This window comes from Haemorhous mexicanus, chromosome 26, assembly GCF_027477595.1.
Source record: "Haemorhous mexicanus isolate bHaeMex1 chromosome 26, bHaeMex1.pri, whole genome shotgun sequence".
Taxonomy (NCBI): Eukaryota; Metazoa; Chordata; class Aves; order Passeriformes; family Fringillidae; genus Haemorhous; species Haemorhous mexicanus.
This window is the reverse complement of record NC_082366.1, coordinates 3,820,077-3,836,631: the sequence shown is the minus strand read 5'-3', so window position 1 is coordinate 3,836,631 and position 16,555 is coordinate 3,820,077. Positions and strand designations below refer to the sequence as shown.

General features: G+C 47.3%; 1 protein-coding gene across 7 annotated transcripts in view; it reads right to left on the bottom strand.

Annotated features, from left to right (window-relative positions):
- Nucleotides 1-16,555, bottom strand: part of FN1 (fibronectin 1) — a 53,086-nt gene that overhangs the window by 722 nt on the left and 35,809 nt on the right. For 2 of the 7 annotated variants that reach the window (XM_059868204.1, XM_059868209.1), the window contains 18 exons: nucleotides 15,916-16,032; nucleotides 15,394-15,558; nucleotides 14,621-14,776; nucleotides 13,819-13,932; nucleotides 11,921-12,190; nucleotides 9,969-10,156; nucleotides 8,833-8,920; nucleotides 8,484-8,660; nucleotides 8,168-8,257; nucleotides 7,788-7,967; nucleotides 7,178-7,267; nucleotides 5,945-6,399; nucleotides 4,696-4,834; nucleotides 3,673-3,837; nucleotides 2,490-2,615; nucleotides 1,824-1,930; nucleotides 1,219-1,329; nucleotides 29-903 (listed from right to left, as the gene is read on the bottom strand). In XM_059868204.1, the coding sequence (XP_059724187.1) occupies nucleotides 829-903; nucleotides 1,219-1,329; nucleotides 1,824-1,930; nucleotides 2,490-2,615; nucleotides 3,673-3,837; nucleotides 4,696-4,834; nucleotides 5,945-6,399; nucleotides 7,178-7,267; nucleotides 7,788-7,967; nucleotides 8,168-8,257; nucleotides 8,484-8,660; nucleotides 8,833-8,920; nucleotides 9,969-10,156; nucleotides 11,921-12,190; nucleotides 13,819-13,932; nucleotides 14,621-14,776; nucleotides 15,394-15,558; nucleotides 15,916-16,032 (2,813 nt within the window). In that variant the 3' untranslated portion in view covers nucleotides 29-828. Of the gene's footprint in view, nucleotides 1-28; nucleotides 904-1,218; nucleotides 1,330-1,823; nucleotides 1,931-2,489; nucleotides 2,616-3,672; nucleotides 3,838-4,695; nucleotides 4,835-5,944; nucleotides 6,400-7,177; nucleotides 7,268-7,787; nucleotides 7,968-8,167; nucleotides 8,258-8,483; nucleotides 8,661-8,832; nucleotides 8,921-9,968; nucleotides 10,157-11,920; nucleotides 12,191-13,818; nucleotides 13,933-14,620; nucleotides 14,777-15,393; nucleotides 15,559-15,915; nucleotides 16,033-16,555 lie in introns of those variants that run through there. The other 5 variants (XM_059868208.1, XM_059868210.1, XM_059868207.1 and 2 more) reach the window with 4 other exon arrangements.

Genomic DNA, 16,555 nt, shown 5'->3' with positions numbered 1-16,555 from the left:
CAGCAAAGAGAATCACTTAAACTATATGTCTGGTTTGTAAATCTTTTTATTAAAAGAGTTGGTTTTTTTTTTTCCTCTTCCACAGTAGTAAAGCTTTGGCACTTACAGTATAAAAATAATCACTGATCATAATTACACCAAATTCCTCTTTTGTCAACTGCATACTAAGTGTCTTCCATACATTTTATTCCCATATAAAAACACTTGAAGGTCAGGGGAACAAAACTGATAAATAACAGTATGAGATATAAAGATACAGCTAGAAAAATACTAGGATCATCAAGAAAGAATTAGGACTGTGCATATTTTAAATATCACAGTGATTGGATTTGCTGTTCCTATCTTATTGCTGGCTGCACGCTTATGTGAAAGCAGAAGTGTTTGGTGGACTTTCCTATCCCTAAACCTCAGTATTGCTGTACTCAAATGTTCTTGCATAGCACGGGAACCTTGAATTTCTACACCCTCCCTCCCCATCAGTATTTTGATTCCCCCACCAGATTTGTGATTCACAACCTCTCCCCTCCTCCCCCCTTTTTTTTTTTTCCTTGCCCTCTTTAAATTTGAAAATATTGACTGGAATTCAACCCTTTGAGCAAAACCAAGACAATCGCTATCAATCATGAGAAAAGTCTGAAACACTCCAAGAGTGGCGCTTGGAGAAGCTGTGAGTTGAGCTTAAGCTGGGAAAATGGCTCCAGAGCAGGGGGCCATTCTCACTAGATGCACTTGTGCTAGCATCACTCCAGTTTGGATGGTAATCGTGGCACAGAGGGGTTTACACTTTGGTTTGTCTGTTGCCATGGCCGCAAGCAGTCTCGCTGGATGTTACTTTCCCCGTGGATGTTGTGTGTCTGCCTGTACATCTAGGGGCATGAAACACTCAATGGGGCAGTTGACGTTCTGTCGGGAGGGAAGGAAATCAAATCAGTTAGAGCTCTGTCCTGGCTGAGCTTTGTGCTGGGAGCTGCCGGCAGCGCCTGGGGCTGTTTCCCAGCACCAAGCACACAGCTGGAAACCACTCCATGCACTACTGCCTCAGAGCATGCATCGAGGCCCTGCTGGGACTGTGTGTGTGGGGGTGAGCTCAAGCAGGTGTGTGTGTCCTGGGGCTGCCATGCACTACTGGGGGAGCACCAACCCGCAGCTGCTCGAGCCCTGCAGCGACCCCGCCGCCTGTGCCAGACTCACGGGGCAGAGAAGGAAAGCTGTACTCACAGTGTTGGTGGCCTGGTGGTACCTCTGTGTGAACTGTGTGTAGGTGTGGCCAGCAGAGCCTTCGGGGGCCACCTCCACGCTGGGCCTGCGGCAGTTGTCACAGCGCCAGCCCTGGGGGACAAATGGGGCTGTCGGTGCCTGGCCAAGGAGCTGCCAGGGCTCACAGAACCCAGTGCCTAAAGCTCATCCCATCCCACTCCCCTGCTGTGAGCAGGGGCACCTTCCACCATCCCAGGCTGCTCCAAGCCCCATCCAACCTGGCCTCAGACATTTCCAGGGATTCAGGGGTACCCACACCTTCTCTGGGCACCCTGTGCCAGGGCCTCAGCACCCCCACAGGGAAGAACTCCTCCCTGATATCCAATCTACATCTACTCTCCTTCAGCTTAAAGCCATTGATTCATTATCATTCATACATGAGGCTAGAGCCACCAGCACCAATGAGGCTGCTCCTGTGTTACACCAGACAGGCACCAATGCAAGTAATGCAGCTCTCCTAATTACTTTTCTCCTTATTTGGCCCCTTCCACGACCTGAAACCCAGCAGTGTGCTAAGTGCAGCCCAGCACAGCCTCCCCTGTGTCCAACACCTCCCTCCTGCTTACCTGCTGTCCTCCATAACAAGTGCAAGAGCAGATGGCCCCAAAGTACTCCTTCTGCCACTGCTCCCCGACGTGGTACATCTTCCCATCGTCATAGCACGTGGTCTCATCTGTGGAGGCACAGACAAAGCTCAGCTGCAGGGCCTGGGTTTGGCTTTAGGCAGTCCCAAAGCAGCCTGGTGAGCAGCAGGGAGCCCCTGGGGAAGTGTGCTCCCCTTGTCTGAGCAGAGGCTCCCTGGCTGGCAGGGACATCAGAATGCTCACAGCTCTCCAGACACTTTAACCTACAGCAGGGGGGTATTCTCCTGACATGAGCAATGCAGTTTGAGTCACAGGGTGAAGCCAGAGGAGCCTGAGGCAGCAGGCCCTGCAGGAAAGTCCAGCTGGAGCAATCCACCCCTCTGAGACAGTGACAAGTCCCTGGTGTGCAGCTCCAGGGCCAGAGGCACACAGGTGCTCAGTGTGCTGTGACCTGAGCTAACAAAAGGTTTTCTTTTCAAGCTCTGGAATGTGAGATTTATGCCTTCATCTCTTGTGAGAACAGACTGAAGCTGTCACCAGTTCACCTGAACCAGACACACTGATAATCTGCTTGTCCCCCTGGCAGGAGAGAGCTGAGATGCTGAGACTTGCTGCAGGAGAGCTCAGACTAAGCACAAAGACACTTACGGGGTTCACACTTGAATTCTCCTTTTCCATTCCCAAGGCAGGTGCAGCTCATCATCTGGCCATTCTCCCCTTGCCTGTCCCACTTCTCCCCAATCTTGTAGTTAACTCCATTGTCGTGGCACCACTCTGGAGAAGGCAGGGGAACAAGAATTAGGAGTTATCCCACATGCAGCAGGAGGAAAAGTGCTTGGCATTGTCTCAGGAAAGGCAGGAGAAAGAATCTTCTCAGCTCATCTAAGTCCCAAGGAGAAAATGGGTTCAGCTCCTGAAGTTTTGAACTGCTGAAGGCTGTTTCAGCTCTGGAAAATGTGTAGAGGCTCTTGGGAAAAGAGTAGGATGTGACAAAGAGTGGGGAGAGGAGGTTTGGTTCACAGGAGATGAAAAATGAAAAGGAATTTAATAGATGTGGGGCAGGAAAGGAGAGAAAAATATTTAAATGCTCTTTTTTGTGCAAATACCCAGCATAAAATTTACCACAATCTCACAAGACACCATGGGTAAGCCATGTGTATCAAATAATGAAATATAAATATTAATCCTGTAAAATAAGCATCTTTTCCTGTAAAATTAAGTGTCTTTACATAGACTCCTCTGAATCTATGCAAATTGCAGAAATACTCTCTCTGCTGAGCTTATTCCTCAATTTAAAAGCCTAATTTCAATTAGCTGGGTATGCATTGTGTTAAACTGCTCAATCACAGACTTTTGTTCCATTCTCTTGTGTCAAGTTGGATTTTTTTTCCCCGTGTAAACCACACAGTTCTGCAAAGAATGAAACTTAATGCCCTGGGCAGAAGTGTTAGAAAAATTAGAAAACTGGTTTTGCAAGCTGCTTTGCAAAGGCTGCCTGCAATGCAAACCAGATTTATTGAAATACCAGCACTGGCTGTAATACCCACTGAAATCCACACTTTCCCATATTACCTAGACATGTCTGGCAAGGTAAAAAAGTCTCTTATCAATACCATACTGATTGGTGCTGATGGCAATTCTAGATCAGCTGCAAAGCTCAGAGGTAACCAAAGTTTTCCATCACTTCCCATGATGCAAAACAATGCTTTGGTCTAAGGATTTCAGACCCTGCCTTCATTTGCATCATGTTTGGATCAGGCTGAGTCTGTCAAACATGGCACTGCTGCTGGGGGAGAGTGGGGATGGGGATGGTTAACAGCAAGCTACTCACTAGAAGAGTCACATCTGAAATGGCCACTGCCAAAGCCTAAACACTGGCACCAGAGCTTAAAGCCAGTTTCAGATAAGCGCTCCCATTCCTCGCCAATGGAATAGAAGGAGCCAGTGTAAGTATCAAAGCAGGTGTCCTCAGCTGGCTGGTTTAATCCTTCAGACACTGCAACAGAAAGAGGAGAAACAGGCATCACACACAGCAATGGGAGCTGCTGACAGACAGACTGATTTTCAGTGAACACACACGTTTTTCTTCTTGTAATATCCTGGCAGTAATGGAGTTACCCCATGGGCACATACTTGATGGTTGTCAGCAGCCCAGCTCCCAGAGATTTATTTTCCATTTGCATGTGTCAGAGCAGTTGAACGATAAAAAAAAACTGACACAAAGGCTATTTTCATTTTGATTTGCCAATTTTCAAGCAAGTGTGAGTTTCTGCATTTGCTGCTGGTGAGCAACAACTGACTCTTGCCTGTTTTTAGGAGAAAATGTGCTGTAAGATGCTGAGGAACAGCAGGGGGTTGGTAGCTGCACCTTCTTGGGGTGCTGCAGGTTCTGTGTCATGGCAGGGGATGGGAGAAGGAGAGCAGACCCTGTTGTTGGGCAGTGATTGGTCACCTTAGGTGTGTGCCCTGGCTGGTGGGTGCTTTACAACCACCAGTTCTGGGTGTGATGATCAGGGTCAGGAGCTCATGGTCCAGTCCATGACAGGTACAAGACTTCCTTTAAGCCAGGCAAATACCAGATCTGCCCTGGGGTGTGTCTGCAGCCTCAAACACACTCTCTGTGCTTGCACAGCAGCTCAGGACAGCTCTCATCCCACCACCAGTGTGTGTCAGTTATCCAAAACCAGAGGACCTCACAAATCACTTGTCCCAGTGTCCTGCTATGAACTGTCCTTGTCAGAAGTCTCCTTTCTGAACTTCTGTCAAGCTTGGGCACCAGGTAGGTGACCCTGAGTAAGGGGAATGAGGCAGGGGCTGCACAGGTCCAGCCAGGCTCCCTAAGGCTGTTCCTTACCAGTATTGCCAACTGTGACCACCTCCTCCAGCACCTTCTGTCTCCGGTGGTCCTTCAGGGCTTCCACTATGATGTTGTAGGTGGCCCCTCTTGTGAGACCCTTGAGTGTGGCACTAGAGGAAGTGCCAGGAACCCTGAACTGCAACAAGAGACAATGCCAGGTCACCAGAAAGGTGGTAACACCCTTTGTTACCTCTCTCATAGGATAGACAGGGTGTTTAGGATGACCCCTTGCTCTGTACCATGATGTAACTCCCCCCAGATACTCTGAGAACTTCAGACAATACCAAGTTAGACTTGGCCACTCTGGACTATGGATCACAAGGGGTTAATTTTGCCATTTCAAGGAAACCAAGTAGCTTGGAGAAGCAGCACCTCAATCTCTGAAACTCCCCCTCAGCTTGCTGCCCCTTCCCTGGTGAAACACCACTGCTGACAGCACTTCCAAGGTTTCTGGTTTTGCAGTTTTACCCTGTAACCTTTTCCATAAAGGAGATGAGGAGGTTTTCACCCACCCTGTTCTCAGCTACATGTTAAACAGACTCTTTAGGCTAATTCCTGCCACTCTCAATCTCTGCTGGTCAGAGTGACTCTGAGATATGTACAAGCCTCTTTTCCCATCTGGCAGTCGAAGGAGGAGTCAGAATTTTATAGATAAGAAACAATAAACAACCTTGAAAATGAGAACAGAGGAATTCTTTCTCCAACCCACCGAGGTCTGTCTGGCAGGTCAGTCAGAGGCACACTGGCTGCCCTTGGGGTGGTGTTAGCTTTTTATACTAAAAACCACGTGTGCACTATTTACCATAACTTCCCAATACCTGTCACCTATGTTAGACAGTGAGCTTCTACTCTAAACCAATCTAAAAGTGCCAACATCACAGCAGAAGATGGAGGCCAAGAAGAAGAAGGAGAAAGGCTGGACAAGCCCAGATTCCTCCATCTTGCCCCCTGAACCCCCATTCTAAAAACCCCAAAAAAATCTGTTTTTCACCCTGTGATAAATTCACTATCACTCTACTTAAACTTTCGTGGCTTGTAAATCCTCATATAAGGTTGGTAATTTTTTCCATGGGTCAAAATCAAAGTCACAGGGCTCTGTGCCAAGGTCTCTGAGCCCCCTGACAGGGTCTACAGTCCTCCAGGGCAGCCAGAGGAATTTCTTGGGTTCCAACATCCCTTAGCACAGCAAAGGCACTGAGAGCCCCAGCTGAGGCTACACCACCCCCTTGCTGAGACATCCTGTTACCTGCAGAGTGTCCTCATCCTGGCTGACGGGCTGGCAGGAGATGATGTACTCAGAGCTCTCCAGCAGGGGCCTCCAGGAGATGGTGGTGTGGGACAGGGCCTCCTGGCTGTCGTTGCGCCGGGGCCCGTGCGGGTACGAGGGCTCCACCACGATGGGCACTTGGTAGCCTGGCACCTCGATGGCCTCGTCCACGCTGGGCAGCACCTGCCTGGAGCCCGGCCTGAGGGGAGTGGCTGTGGTGGGCCCGGGCCGCCGGTAGCCGTGCTCCTCGAAGAAGACTTGCTGCCCCTGGTGTCCCACAGTCTGAGGGTGCCCAGAGGAGCCTGGAAGTTGGATACCGTTGCCATTGTCATACCTGTTGTTGGTGAGGTAAGGGGTCCCCTCGTCAATGGAAGGCACGTCCAGGATGTCGGGCTGGTTGGGGTGTGGTCTGCTGATCAGCGTGGGGAGCTCATCTGGCAAAGAAAGGTTAGAGCTCGTCAAGCAAAGCAACAGATCAAACAGCTGTATTACACCACCCCAAGCATCAAATATTAGCAATTGCCCCAAGATGCAACACACTTTTTATGACCTTGCACTGACTGTAAAGTCAGTGGAAAGTTCTCTCTCTGCATCTTTCACACACAGGCATAAGAAGTGTGTTGGTGTGAAATTTTCATACGGCTCAGCGACACTTTTGAACACTGCAACCCAAAGAAGCCACCACCACTGCTCAGACTGAGAAGGAACAATTACAAGAGATAGTTGCAGGTTATCATTTTAAGAGGAATCACTGGTGAGCAGGAAGAAACTTGCTCCTTGATCACAACTGGATGTCCAGCTGGTATTTTGCTTGCTATAGGTCAGGCTTGTACTGTGAAAGTTGCAAAGTAAAGAGGAATGCAACAAGCAACAAATTGAATGGAATCTGCATTTGACACCATCAAAGTGTTAGACAGTCATGTTAACCCTGATTTAATTATCCATTGGGTACCCAAGCAAGAATCCAGCATCAAGCACACTGTTCTGCTGCTGTCAAACACAGGTGTTATTAATATAAATTTGGAAGTGTACCTCCTGCATCCTTAGAAAGGAAAACCTCCTTACAAAGCCTATTTGACTCAAAGAAAAGCTGTGTGTGAATGGGATATTTTTAAAAACATTATTTCAGTCCTCCACAAGTGTCCTTCAATGTCTTTCACACTGTGAAAGCTCTCTCCTGTTGGCACACGACAATCCAGAGCTTTGTTTTACCTGTCCTTTTCCTGCCAACCAGTGGTTCACTCTTCTGACTGTTCTTCACAGCAATGATGTAGATGATGTATTCAGTGCCAGGTTCCAAACCTAGGGAGGGAGGAAGAACAATTTTAGACTTATGAGTTGCTTTTCTCTTGTGATTATGTGTGAGAAGTAAGGCAGAATGAGAGGTGGGTATGGCTACAGTATCAGGTATGTGCCTTTCACACCCGAGGTTTTCAGGACAGTGCAGAGTTCACCCTCCTGTTCCTCAGAGCAAGTCTGCAGTCTGACCATGTCAGCTGAGATCATGGACTCAAATATAAGGGATATTAAGCACATGTGACTGGTGGGTGCCAGGAATATGGGCTTTTTGGAAGGACAGCTGTGGTGACAGTGGAAACAAGCACCAGGCTGTTCAAATGTGGTTGTTCTGATCAGTGAAGTGCAAGATGTTTGTAGGACAGGTGTGCTTCTCTAGTACTGGAAACCACAATGAAGGAACACAATTTTCTACCTATTAGCTAATCATCAAATATAATCACATTTTATAATTAGGCCTTCCCCCTCCCTCTCTCTCAAAGTTCAAGTGTTTCAGGTGCAGAGCTCCCAGGCAGAACAGAGTTACCAGTAATGGTAGCCTCAGTGGTGCCGGGCCGGGGCCGAGGCAGGACCTCCTTGACAGGTGAGCCAGGTTTCTCATATCTGATGATGTAGCCCGTGATCTTGGCTCGGGGAGGCTGCCAGGTGGCCAGCAGGGAGTTGCTCGTGGTTGTGAGGAAGCGCAGGTTAGAAGGAGCATCGATAGCTGGGTGGAAACAAAAGGGTTTAACAAGTCAAATACAGAAAAACCCAACATATTGTTCACCTGAGCTACAGCTGCTTGACACCCTTCTCAAACCTACTGCCAGGGAATATTAAATGTGATCAGATACAGACAACTCCAAACTGGCCACATGTGATTACTGTGTGTTAAAGATGAGCAAAAAGCTCAGACAGGATCATTACCAGTGGAGGCATCCAGTACCACCGGGGAGCTGCGTGCGTTCTCGTTCAGAGTGTACAGGTAGATCTTGTAGTCAGTGCCAGGCTGCAAGCCTAAAATCAAGTTGAAACACAAATGTTAGCTAAGGAAAGGAAGCCACCTAAGATGGCCATCAGAAGGTCTTTCAATAACCTCTTCTTGGAGCCTAGTCTTGATGCCTCAGATATTTTTTGCCACCTTTTGCTCCTGTAGTATTTCTCACCAAGGATATTCAATCCCAAAACAAGAACCCCGTGTACCTTCTGATATGACCCTGGAGCTGCAGAAGCCCTCACTTACCAGTGATGGTGTAACTCCTGAGCTCAGGGCTGATGGTCCTCTGAATGGGGTTCTGGCCACCTGCAGGGACAGCTTCCACCAGGAAGCCAGTGATGGTCTCAGTCTTGGTCCTCCAGGTAATGGTGATGGTGGTCTCGGTGACATCTGTCACCCGGGGCCTGCGAGGGGGACTCACATCTGCACACAAGGGACAGGGTGCTGTCAGTACAGGGGGGACTGGCAATCTCACCAGGGGTGGTGCAGCCTGGGATGGAGCTTTGGACAGAGCAGGACTCTGGACACAGAGCAGGCTCCCAGCCTCTGCACCCACACAGCCCCAAGTGATCATCTGGGGAGGGTCACCACTTACTTTCAAGGGTTGTGACCACCCCCTGGGCTGGTCTGCTGGTCAGGGAGTCCTTCAGGGCATACACACTCACTTCATACTTGGTTGCTACCTAGAATGGACAGAGTTGTACCACGTTAAGAGAAGGACCCAGCACGGGGACAAATATTCCTGCCAGTGTTTGGTGGAGCCATGTTTCACAGTCACCACTTACTGAAATATGAAACCTTAAAATAAATTGGGGAAGGACTGATGGGATAATTCTAATTATTTCCAGCTGGAATAAAAGAATAGGCATAGACCCTGACACACTGCACATGTGCACACTCAGGAGCAGAAGAAATCCTGGAAGAAGCTTATTTATCACCCCTCATTTTAGAACCTGTGCTTTAAAGCTGATTCTTCAGAGAAACTCTAATTTCCCTCCTATTTTTCCCAGGGTTAATGGATGCCATTTGCTATGATAAAGAATAAAATAATGTGAATAAAAGATAACTGTGAATGTAACAGCATGGGGGGTTTTGTCCTTGGCTGCATCAGACCATGGGTCCACTTAGATTAGAATGTTTTTTAAGGCTCATTTTTGAAAATGATTCATAAAACTCCTTAAAAACAGATCAGTAGCTTTTTAAGATCACAGGAACCATAAAAGCAGTTATTTTCAGCCTTCTCCAGTTCAGGAACTCCTGAAATGCTTCCAGTGGAGAAGATGGCTATATAGCAAATTTAAGCCTAAGTCACAAAAGACTTGTATTTTTAAGGTATATTTTGCAGATGTCTTAAAAATAGGCAATAGACTGCCAGAGCTCCCATATCACAGCTTGAAATCTCTGCATCAGATCACTTTATCTGACCTCTTTTGTGAAAGATGAGTAAAAGCATTTTGCTGGGTTACTTCTGATTGTGAACCTGGCAATTTGCATTTGATTAGGCATCCAGTCTCTGTGCTAGATCAGGAAGGGGGTAGAATGCAGCTTCAGCAGGCCAATCACTTGCCTTTTAAAAAAACCACAGTGCTGAGTAGCTGCAGGCTGACTTGCCATGAGCTTCAGAGCCAGACCCTTAGAAGCTGTAATGATCTACTCCAACCGAAGCTCCTGACACAGGAATCTGAAATTTCTTCCAAAATCTCCTTCCCACAACACAAAGAAAAAAGTTACCATCAAGCCAGACACGACTGCAGATGTGCTGTCTGGAGAAAGGTTGATTTCTTTCATAGGACCAGTCTTTTCTTTGGGGTTCACTCTGACTCTGTAGCCAGTGAGGCGAACGTTGGGAGCATTCCAGTTGATGGTGAGACTGGTGGGAGTCACCTGAGTAAACTTCAGGTTTGTTGGAGGTGGAATTGCTGCAAAAATCCAGACAGGCACATGGTTACTTTAAAAAAAGACAGCTGGGTAAGACAGTATTCTCTCCTGAACATGAGATGGGTTTAGGCCAGCAAAGTGGAGTGCCTTGTGCAAACCCAGGCATAAAGCACCCTGGGAAGGGGACGTGGTGTTCAGGAGGAGATTCTCAAATCTACAGAAACACTTTGCAGCAGAAATAAGGAGATATCAATGCTTCAACCCTCAAGTTAAGTGAGTAATGACATTTGCTGTGATATAAGGTAAATGCTTGGGAAGGTGCTTAAATCTCTAGCAGGCCAGCCTGTTTTAATTATTCTCCCAGTCTCTGCTTTTCATCACACAGCTCACGGTTTAGTCCTGCTCCACTTGCCCCGGTCTGTTCATTTCCAAAACACCATGGATGATTTACAGAAGTAAGTAGGAAGCAGGCTCAGGAATTGCAGAGAAGATATAAAAATACTGCAAAATGGAGAGGGGAAGCATTTTACAGCCACTTACACAGCGAGCAAGGCAATGGAAAAGCAGAGCTGTGGTGGCCATAAGGCTCATCACACAAGGGCCTGTTCAGGAGCTAACACATCCACTATCCTGGCACACAAATTCTTTCCCAAAAAAAGGAATGTCCATTGAAATATTCTCTTGCCTTACTGTTGGTAAGCCTGGGGCTGTAAACAGAGCAAACATACACCTCAGCATAGTGCCCACTATGGCACATTGCTATCAATGCTTTCCAGTTTTACAAAGTGGAAATACAGGATAATTCTTCCTTCTGGCTTAGCTCAGAGCTCAATCTAAAGCCCATGAGAGTCAATAGAAAGTATAGAATTATTTCAAATCCACTTTTGAACAGCCCTCAAAAGGTAAACCACAGAGGGTGGGTTTGAAAAAGTATTATATTTGCATTTCTGGCAGGTAGTCAGCCAACTGTTCCATCATTACATCACTCTGCCTCAGTTTAGCAAAGCAGATCTGAACACTAGGACCCACTGAATTTATTCCACCCCTGGAATTAAAGTGCCAACTTTTCAGCCACAAGTGAAAGGGAGACCTTTATTACACAGGTGCTACCTGTCTTTGTAATAAAGTCCCACCTGGTAGTGCTGGAAGCTTGCAATGGATTCCATATTGCTGGAAGCAATATTAAGCTAATTCCTTGCAGTAATTTTCCCTTCTCATCAGGGAATTTTCAATGCATGGAATTGCAGCTGGATCAGCCTGGCACAGAAGGGACTCTCCTGTGGAGGTGATGAGGTGCAGGGTGTGGGCATGCAGTGGGCTGTGGTCCCTAGGGCAGTGCCTAGAGATCTGCAGGCTCTGTGAGACCTCAGGGTTCAGCAATCTGCCAGCCCTTCCTGCTGTTCTTTGGCTATCACAGCAAGGTCCCTGGGGCACGAAAGCTGCCCTCATCTCTCTAGTTGGTCACTACCTGTGTTTGAGGTGTCCCACACCTTGAAGGCAAGACAAGAGCGTTGTGAGAGCGCTCACCATGGATCAGACTCCATGACCAGGGACAGGACACCACTGGACACCCCTCCCTCCTTTCTCTCAGGAGGAGATCCTGCAATCCTGCTCTCTTGCCTGTCTTCCCTGATGTGTATGCAGGCTGACTCTGCTCCAGGCAGCTCTCTGGCCCCAGCTAAGCCATCCCTCAGGAGCAATCCCATCCCCTGGGCTGGAGCACCAGTTGCACATGGAAGCACACTTTACCCCTCGGGGCAGAACCCGCTGCTGCCATGGCCTGCTGGGGGTGGTGGGAGCTGTACCTGTGGACTGGGTCCCAGTGAGGGGCAGGCTCTCCATGTCATCGTAAATGGCAACGATATTGATAGTGTACTCAGAACCTGGCCTGAGGCCATGCAGCTCAGCAGTGTCTTCTTCGCCCCCTGGGGCCGGCAATAGCTCATGGATTCCATCCTCAGGGCTTGAGTAGGTCACCCTGTACCTGGTGACTTGCCCCTGAGGGCTTTCCCAAGCAATTTTGATGGAATCAACATCCACCTCAGTGAATGTTAGTCCTTTAGGGCGGTCAATGTCTGTTAGGCAAATTAATGGGAAGAGGTTAAGTGATACAAAGCAGGTTGTGGGTGAGGAAAATAAAAAGCATTTCGATTACATGCAAAGCAGTTTTCAGTCTGGTGTGGCAAGGGGGGCACTGGATTCTCCTCTGTGCTGCACCTTGCACACATGCTTACACCCCTAAGCCTGAGTTTGCAGGTGCCAAGCAGCAGGAAAGCAATCTTGGCTTTGCTGAGACCAAAAGGACCTGCATTGCCACCTTCAAAGCAGCCAGGACACCAATCCTCACCTATTTTTGAGTCCCCTTGGCACCAAAACTCCTTTCACACAAGCCCAGTAGCATTAAGCTACCTTAAAAGGGGACAAGAGAAAGAAAAAAATGGGAATGCTAAGAGCCATTTCTCCCATGTTGCTGGTGCCAAAGGCAGCCAGAGAACCCACCTGGCTCTGTAAGCTTGGGTTCATGCTGCACTGTGAGCTGCTGTGCTAAGTGCCAGTCCAAGGAGAATCCATCCCACTATTTTCTTTCATAAATTAATATCCAATTAACACACTCATCAAGAAAGCAAAATTACTCAGCATATTATATTGTAGAATCAGTTAGAGACAAACTTTTCAGCTTTGTATTGAGTGCACAGGGAATGTCCACAGGTGCAACTGGGTGATATGCACACCTCCCAATTAAACCAATCACAGGATTTCCTGGCAAGGTGGGAGCTCAGAGTAGGGGAAGTGAGCCTTGTTCCTCAGAAGTCTGGAGTGGCTATCACAGAAATACACCCATCTGCTACACAAAATGGAAGGATCTAGCATGTGATTCTTATATTGGATCAAAACCATGCTTTTCTAGAAAGTTTTATCTTTTTCATTTGCCATGTTGTATTAGTCCTCATTTTTCTGCATTTTCTAGTTGGCAAAGGTGATTTTTGTCCAGGAATTTGTTGGTTTGAATGTGGACTCTACACTCATTTCTGCAAAGCTCTGGAGAAGCTCCTGCTGCCTGCAGTGTTTGGGGCTGAGTCACGGTTTTGAATACAAGCTTGAGCAGGGAAGTAAGAATCACACAAATCCCTACCCCAGAGGTATCCCTCAAAAGCATTTTGCCTCAAACACATCCCTGAGTTACAAGGTCTCTCTTCTGTCCCTCCTGTGACCTGAGCAGGACTGTTTTCTACACAGCACCTGAATCCTGGATGATTTTTTTTTTTTGCAGAGCTTCATCCCAAGTATAACCCAAGTGGTTTCCCTTACTCCCTCACACAGGGCAAATGTTCCCAAGCCCAGTCCAGTCCCTTAACAGCAATCACCTTTGCCACCTAGCTCTACACAAAGATCTTGGCACATTTTATCCACTGACTGGCTGATGACAAATGAAACCCCAAAAGGCTCTGTAGCTTTAGCGAAAGAAAATGAGAAGCGCAGCACTTTGAGGGGGTGGGAAATTGCATTTTGGCAGTGTTTGAGGCAGAGGGACTGCATTTTTGCCAGCATCTGCAGCTTAGGTGCATAGTTCTTCTCACAGGGCAGACCAGCTCACACTCTCCTGGAGACCAGGCCCCTGGCTTTTGCTTTCCCTGGAAATGTGGTGGTAGGTTCAGAGATCAATAGAAAACACGTGTTTGTTCCCATGAAGTGAAATACATACTGGTGACAGCTGTCTGAACCAAGGGCTGGCTCTCCCCGTTCTGATTCTGAGCAAAGACACTGACCAAGTACTCCACTGTGGGCTGCAGACCTTCAATAGTGACTTGAGTTTGATCTGGCAGGAAAGAACACCATCAGTCAGAATGAGGCCAGCTTTGTGCTGTTCTAAGTAGCCTTGAATGAATGGCCTGTCTAAGCCATACCATGAATAAATGTTATTAAAACAAGGTGGGACTGACAAATTAAATTTGCCTTTAAATTGTACCATGCTTCTCTGGCAGTGCACAACTGCCATTTGTACCTGCTCCAAGGCTCCACAGCTGAAAGGGCAGGTTAGCACAGTGGGTAGAACAAGGTACAGGGAGACAAGCTTTCATCATTTTTTAGGATAACACTGACCATCAGCTCAGCTGCATCACAAGCATCCCCAAGTGCTCTGCTGATCCCACAACATGCAGTTTTCCTGAGAGCTGACATGGCAGGTTCCACAGGTACTACACTACAAACCTGCAGGGTATGTGACTGAACCCATGCCATGACCAAGGGTCACATTATGTGACCTCCAGAAGGATTTCAGAGCAAGTTTTGCTGGATGCTAGAAGATCCAATGACATTTCTTTGAAATGCAGGTGCTTTTTATGCACACTGAGGCTGCCAAGAACAAACTTCTGCAGTACAGTGGTGTCAAAGAAATATGAAGCTTTTGGGGCAAAAATCTGCCTGGATGAGACAGATGCAGCAGGATTTTAGTGGTCACATCTTGCATTCTTTACAGATCCAGTGAAGGATGACATGACTCTTACCTGCAGGGACATTTTTTGTTTTTGAGGGCCCATGTCCATTCTTGGGATTAGCAGTCACCCGATACCCTGTGACTGGGGATGTTGAAGGGAGCCATCTGATGCTGATACTGTTGTCCTGGACATCAGTGACTTGCATCTGGGATGGTGTGTCTATTTCTGGGCAACAAAAACAATTTTTCTGAGTATGTTGGTACAGGAAACCCTCCCTCCACTTTCATGTCCTGGCTGAATTTTACTGTGCACTGCTTGGAAGAGAAAACACATGTTGCTATTTATTTTTCTGTCATGCTAGCCCAGAGCAAAAAAGCCTTAAAAATGATGTGAGGGTGAGTGATCTCATATCAATGTTAGTTGAGGATTTTTGTTGTTTTAAAGGCTGCTTAATGCCTTTATCTGCAGCTACAGCAGGAGTAGGATTCAGCTATATCCAAACCAGGAGTGAGACAGCATTAGAAAGTTAGGTCTCCTCAGGATCACAATGTGACTGTGAAGCACTGGAATTAAGCCAGCAGTGACCCCACATTATGAAAGCCCAACAGGATTTCTGCAGTGAGCAGTTGAGCACTGCTTTTATCCCCATCTGGACTCCAGAGTTTCCCTTCTCCAGGTCCACAGACCCCTGCTGTGGCACCAAGATACACAGCTCCACTGAAACTGATGGCCCTAAAGCCCATGGCTTCTAAAAGAAACCAGGGATCAGCAATACACACTTATGGGGAAAGCCAACACAAAGCTGTGGGGTTTTTGCCTTGATTGGTTCAATCAGGTCTCACCTGTCCTGTAGGTGACAGTGACTGGCTTGCTGCTGGCAGGGCTGTCTCCACGGCCAGTCACAGCATACACAGTGATGGTGTACTCAACACCAGGCTTGATGCCAGTGATGGTGGCAGTAGACACGGTGCCAGGCACTGTGAACTCCTGTACTGGGCTGCTTCCACCTAGCAAGAGTAGGTTAAGAAAGAAATGTGATGGACCTGTAAAGCCTGCATTTAAAATCTCTACAAAAACCAGGACAGTCCTACATGCATCAAGCTGAAGACAGGACCCTGTTGATTTCAGTGGTTGTTGGGTCCAAATTGTTTTGAGGAAAAGAATGAAACATGTACATAGAACCACTTCTAAAATTACTGGAACACTCTAGGTACTCTTTATTTCGGGTAGACAAAATATGATTTGCTCTTTTTTAAAAAAGGCACCTATAAATCTGCCACAGCCCAAGGTGCCTTTGCTGTTTGCTTTCTAATGGCCTCAGAACAGTTTCTGGTCTGTGACCAGCTGTACCAGCCTGCCCTCACCTGTTTCACCATAAGTGATCCTGTAGTATCTAACTGTCACTGCAGGAGCATCCCAGGAAATCTTGAGGCTGGTTGGGCTGGTAGGGGTGACTTCCAGGTCCCTTGGAACATCAGATACTAGAAAAACAGAGAATTGAGAAGGAATTTAAACACAGTTGTACATCAGCTACACACTCCACTTATACTGTGCTCTTCTGCTACTCGTCTGTCTGTCCTTTGGCTCAGAGCACACTCCTCTCCAAAGAGATGTATCTGGTTAAAAACCATATGGCACTGGACTGGATTTAATGAAAATAGTTCTGCTGGCCTTAGAAACATCTGAAAGCAGCATGGGTCCTCTCAGGGTCTCTAGCTGGTCAGAGTGACCCCAAGAAAATTTAAAAAGTCTCTCTTCCCAGCCCAGCGCTCAAAGAAGGAGTCAGAGCTCTTCAGTTCTCGGTCTCAAGGTTGTTTATTGTATCTTATTTATAAAATTCTTTCTCCTGTCCTGCCAAGGTCTGCTCAGCAAGACAGTCAGAGGCACTCTGCCTGCCCTCGGGGTGGTGTTATCTTTTTATACTAAAAACTACATGTACAATATTTATAATTACTTTCCAATACCTATCACCTATGTTAGACAGTGAGCTTCTACTCTAAACCA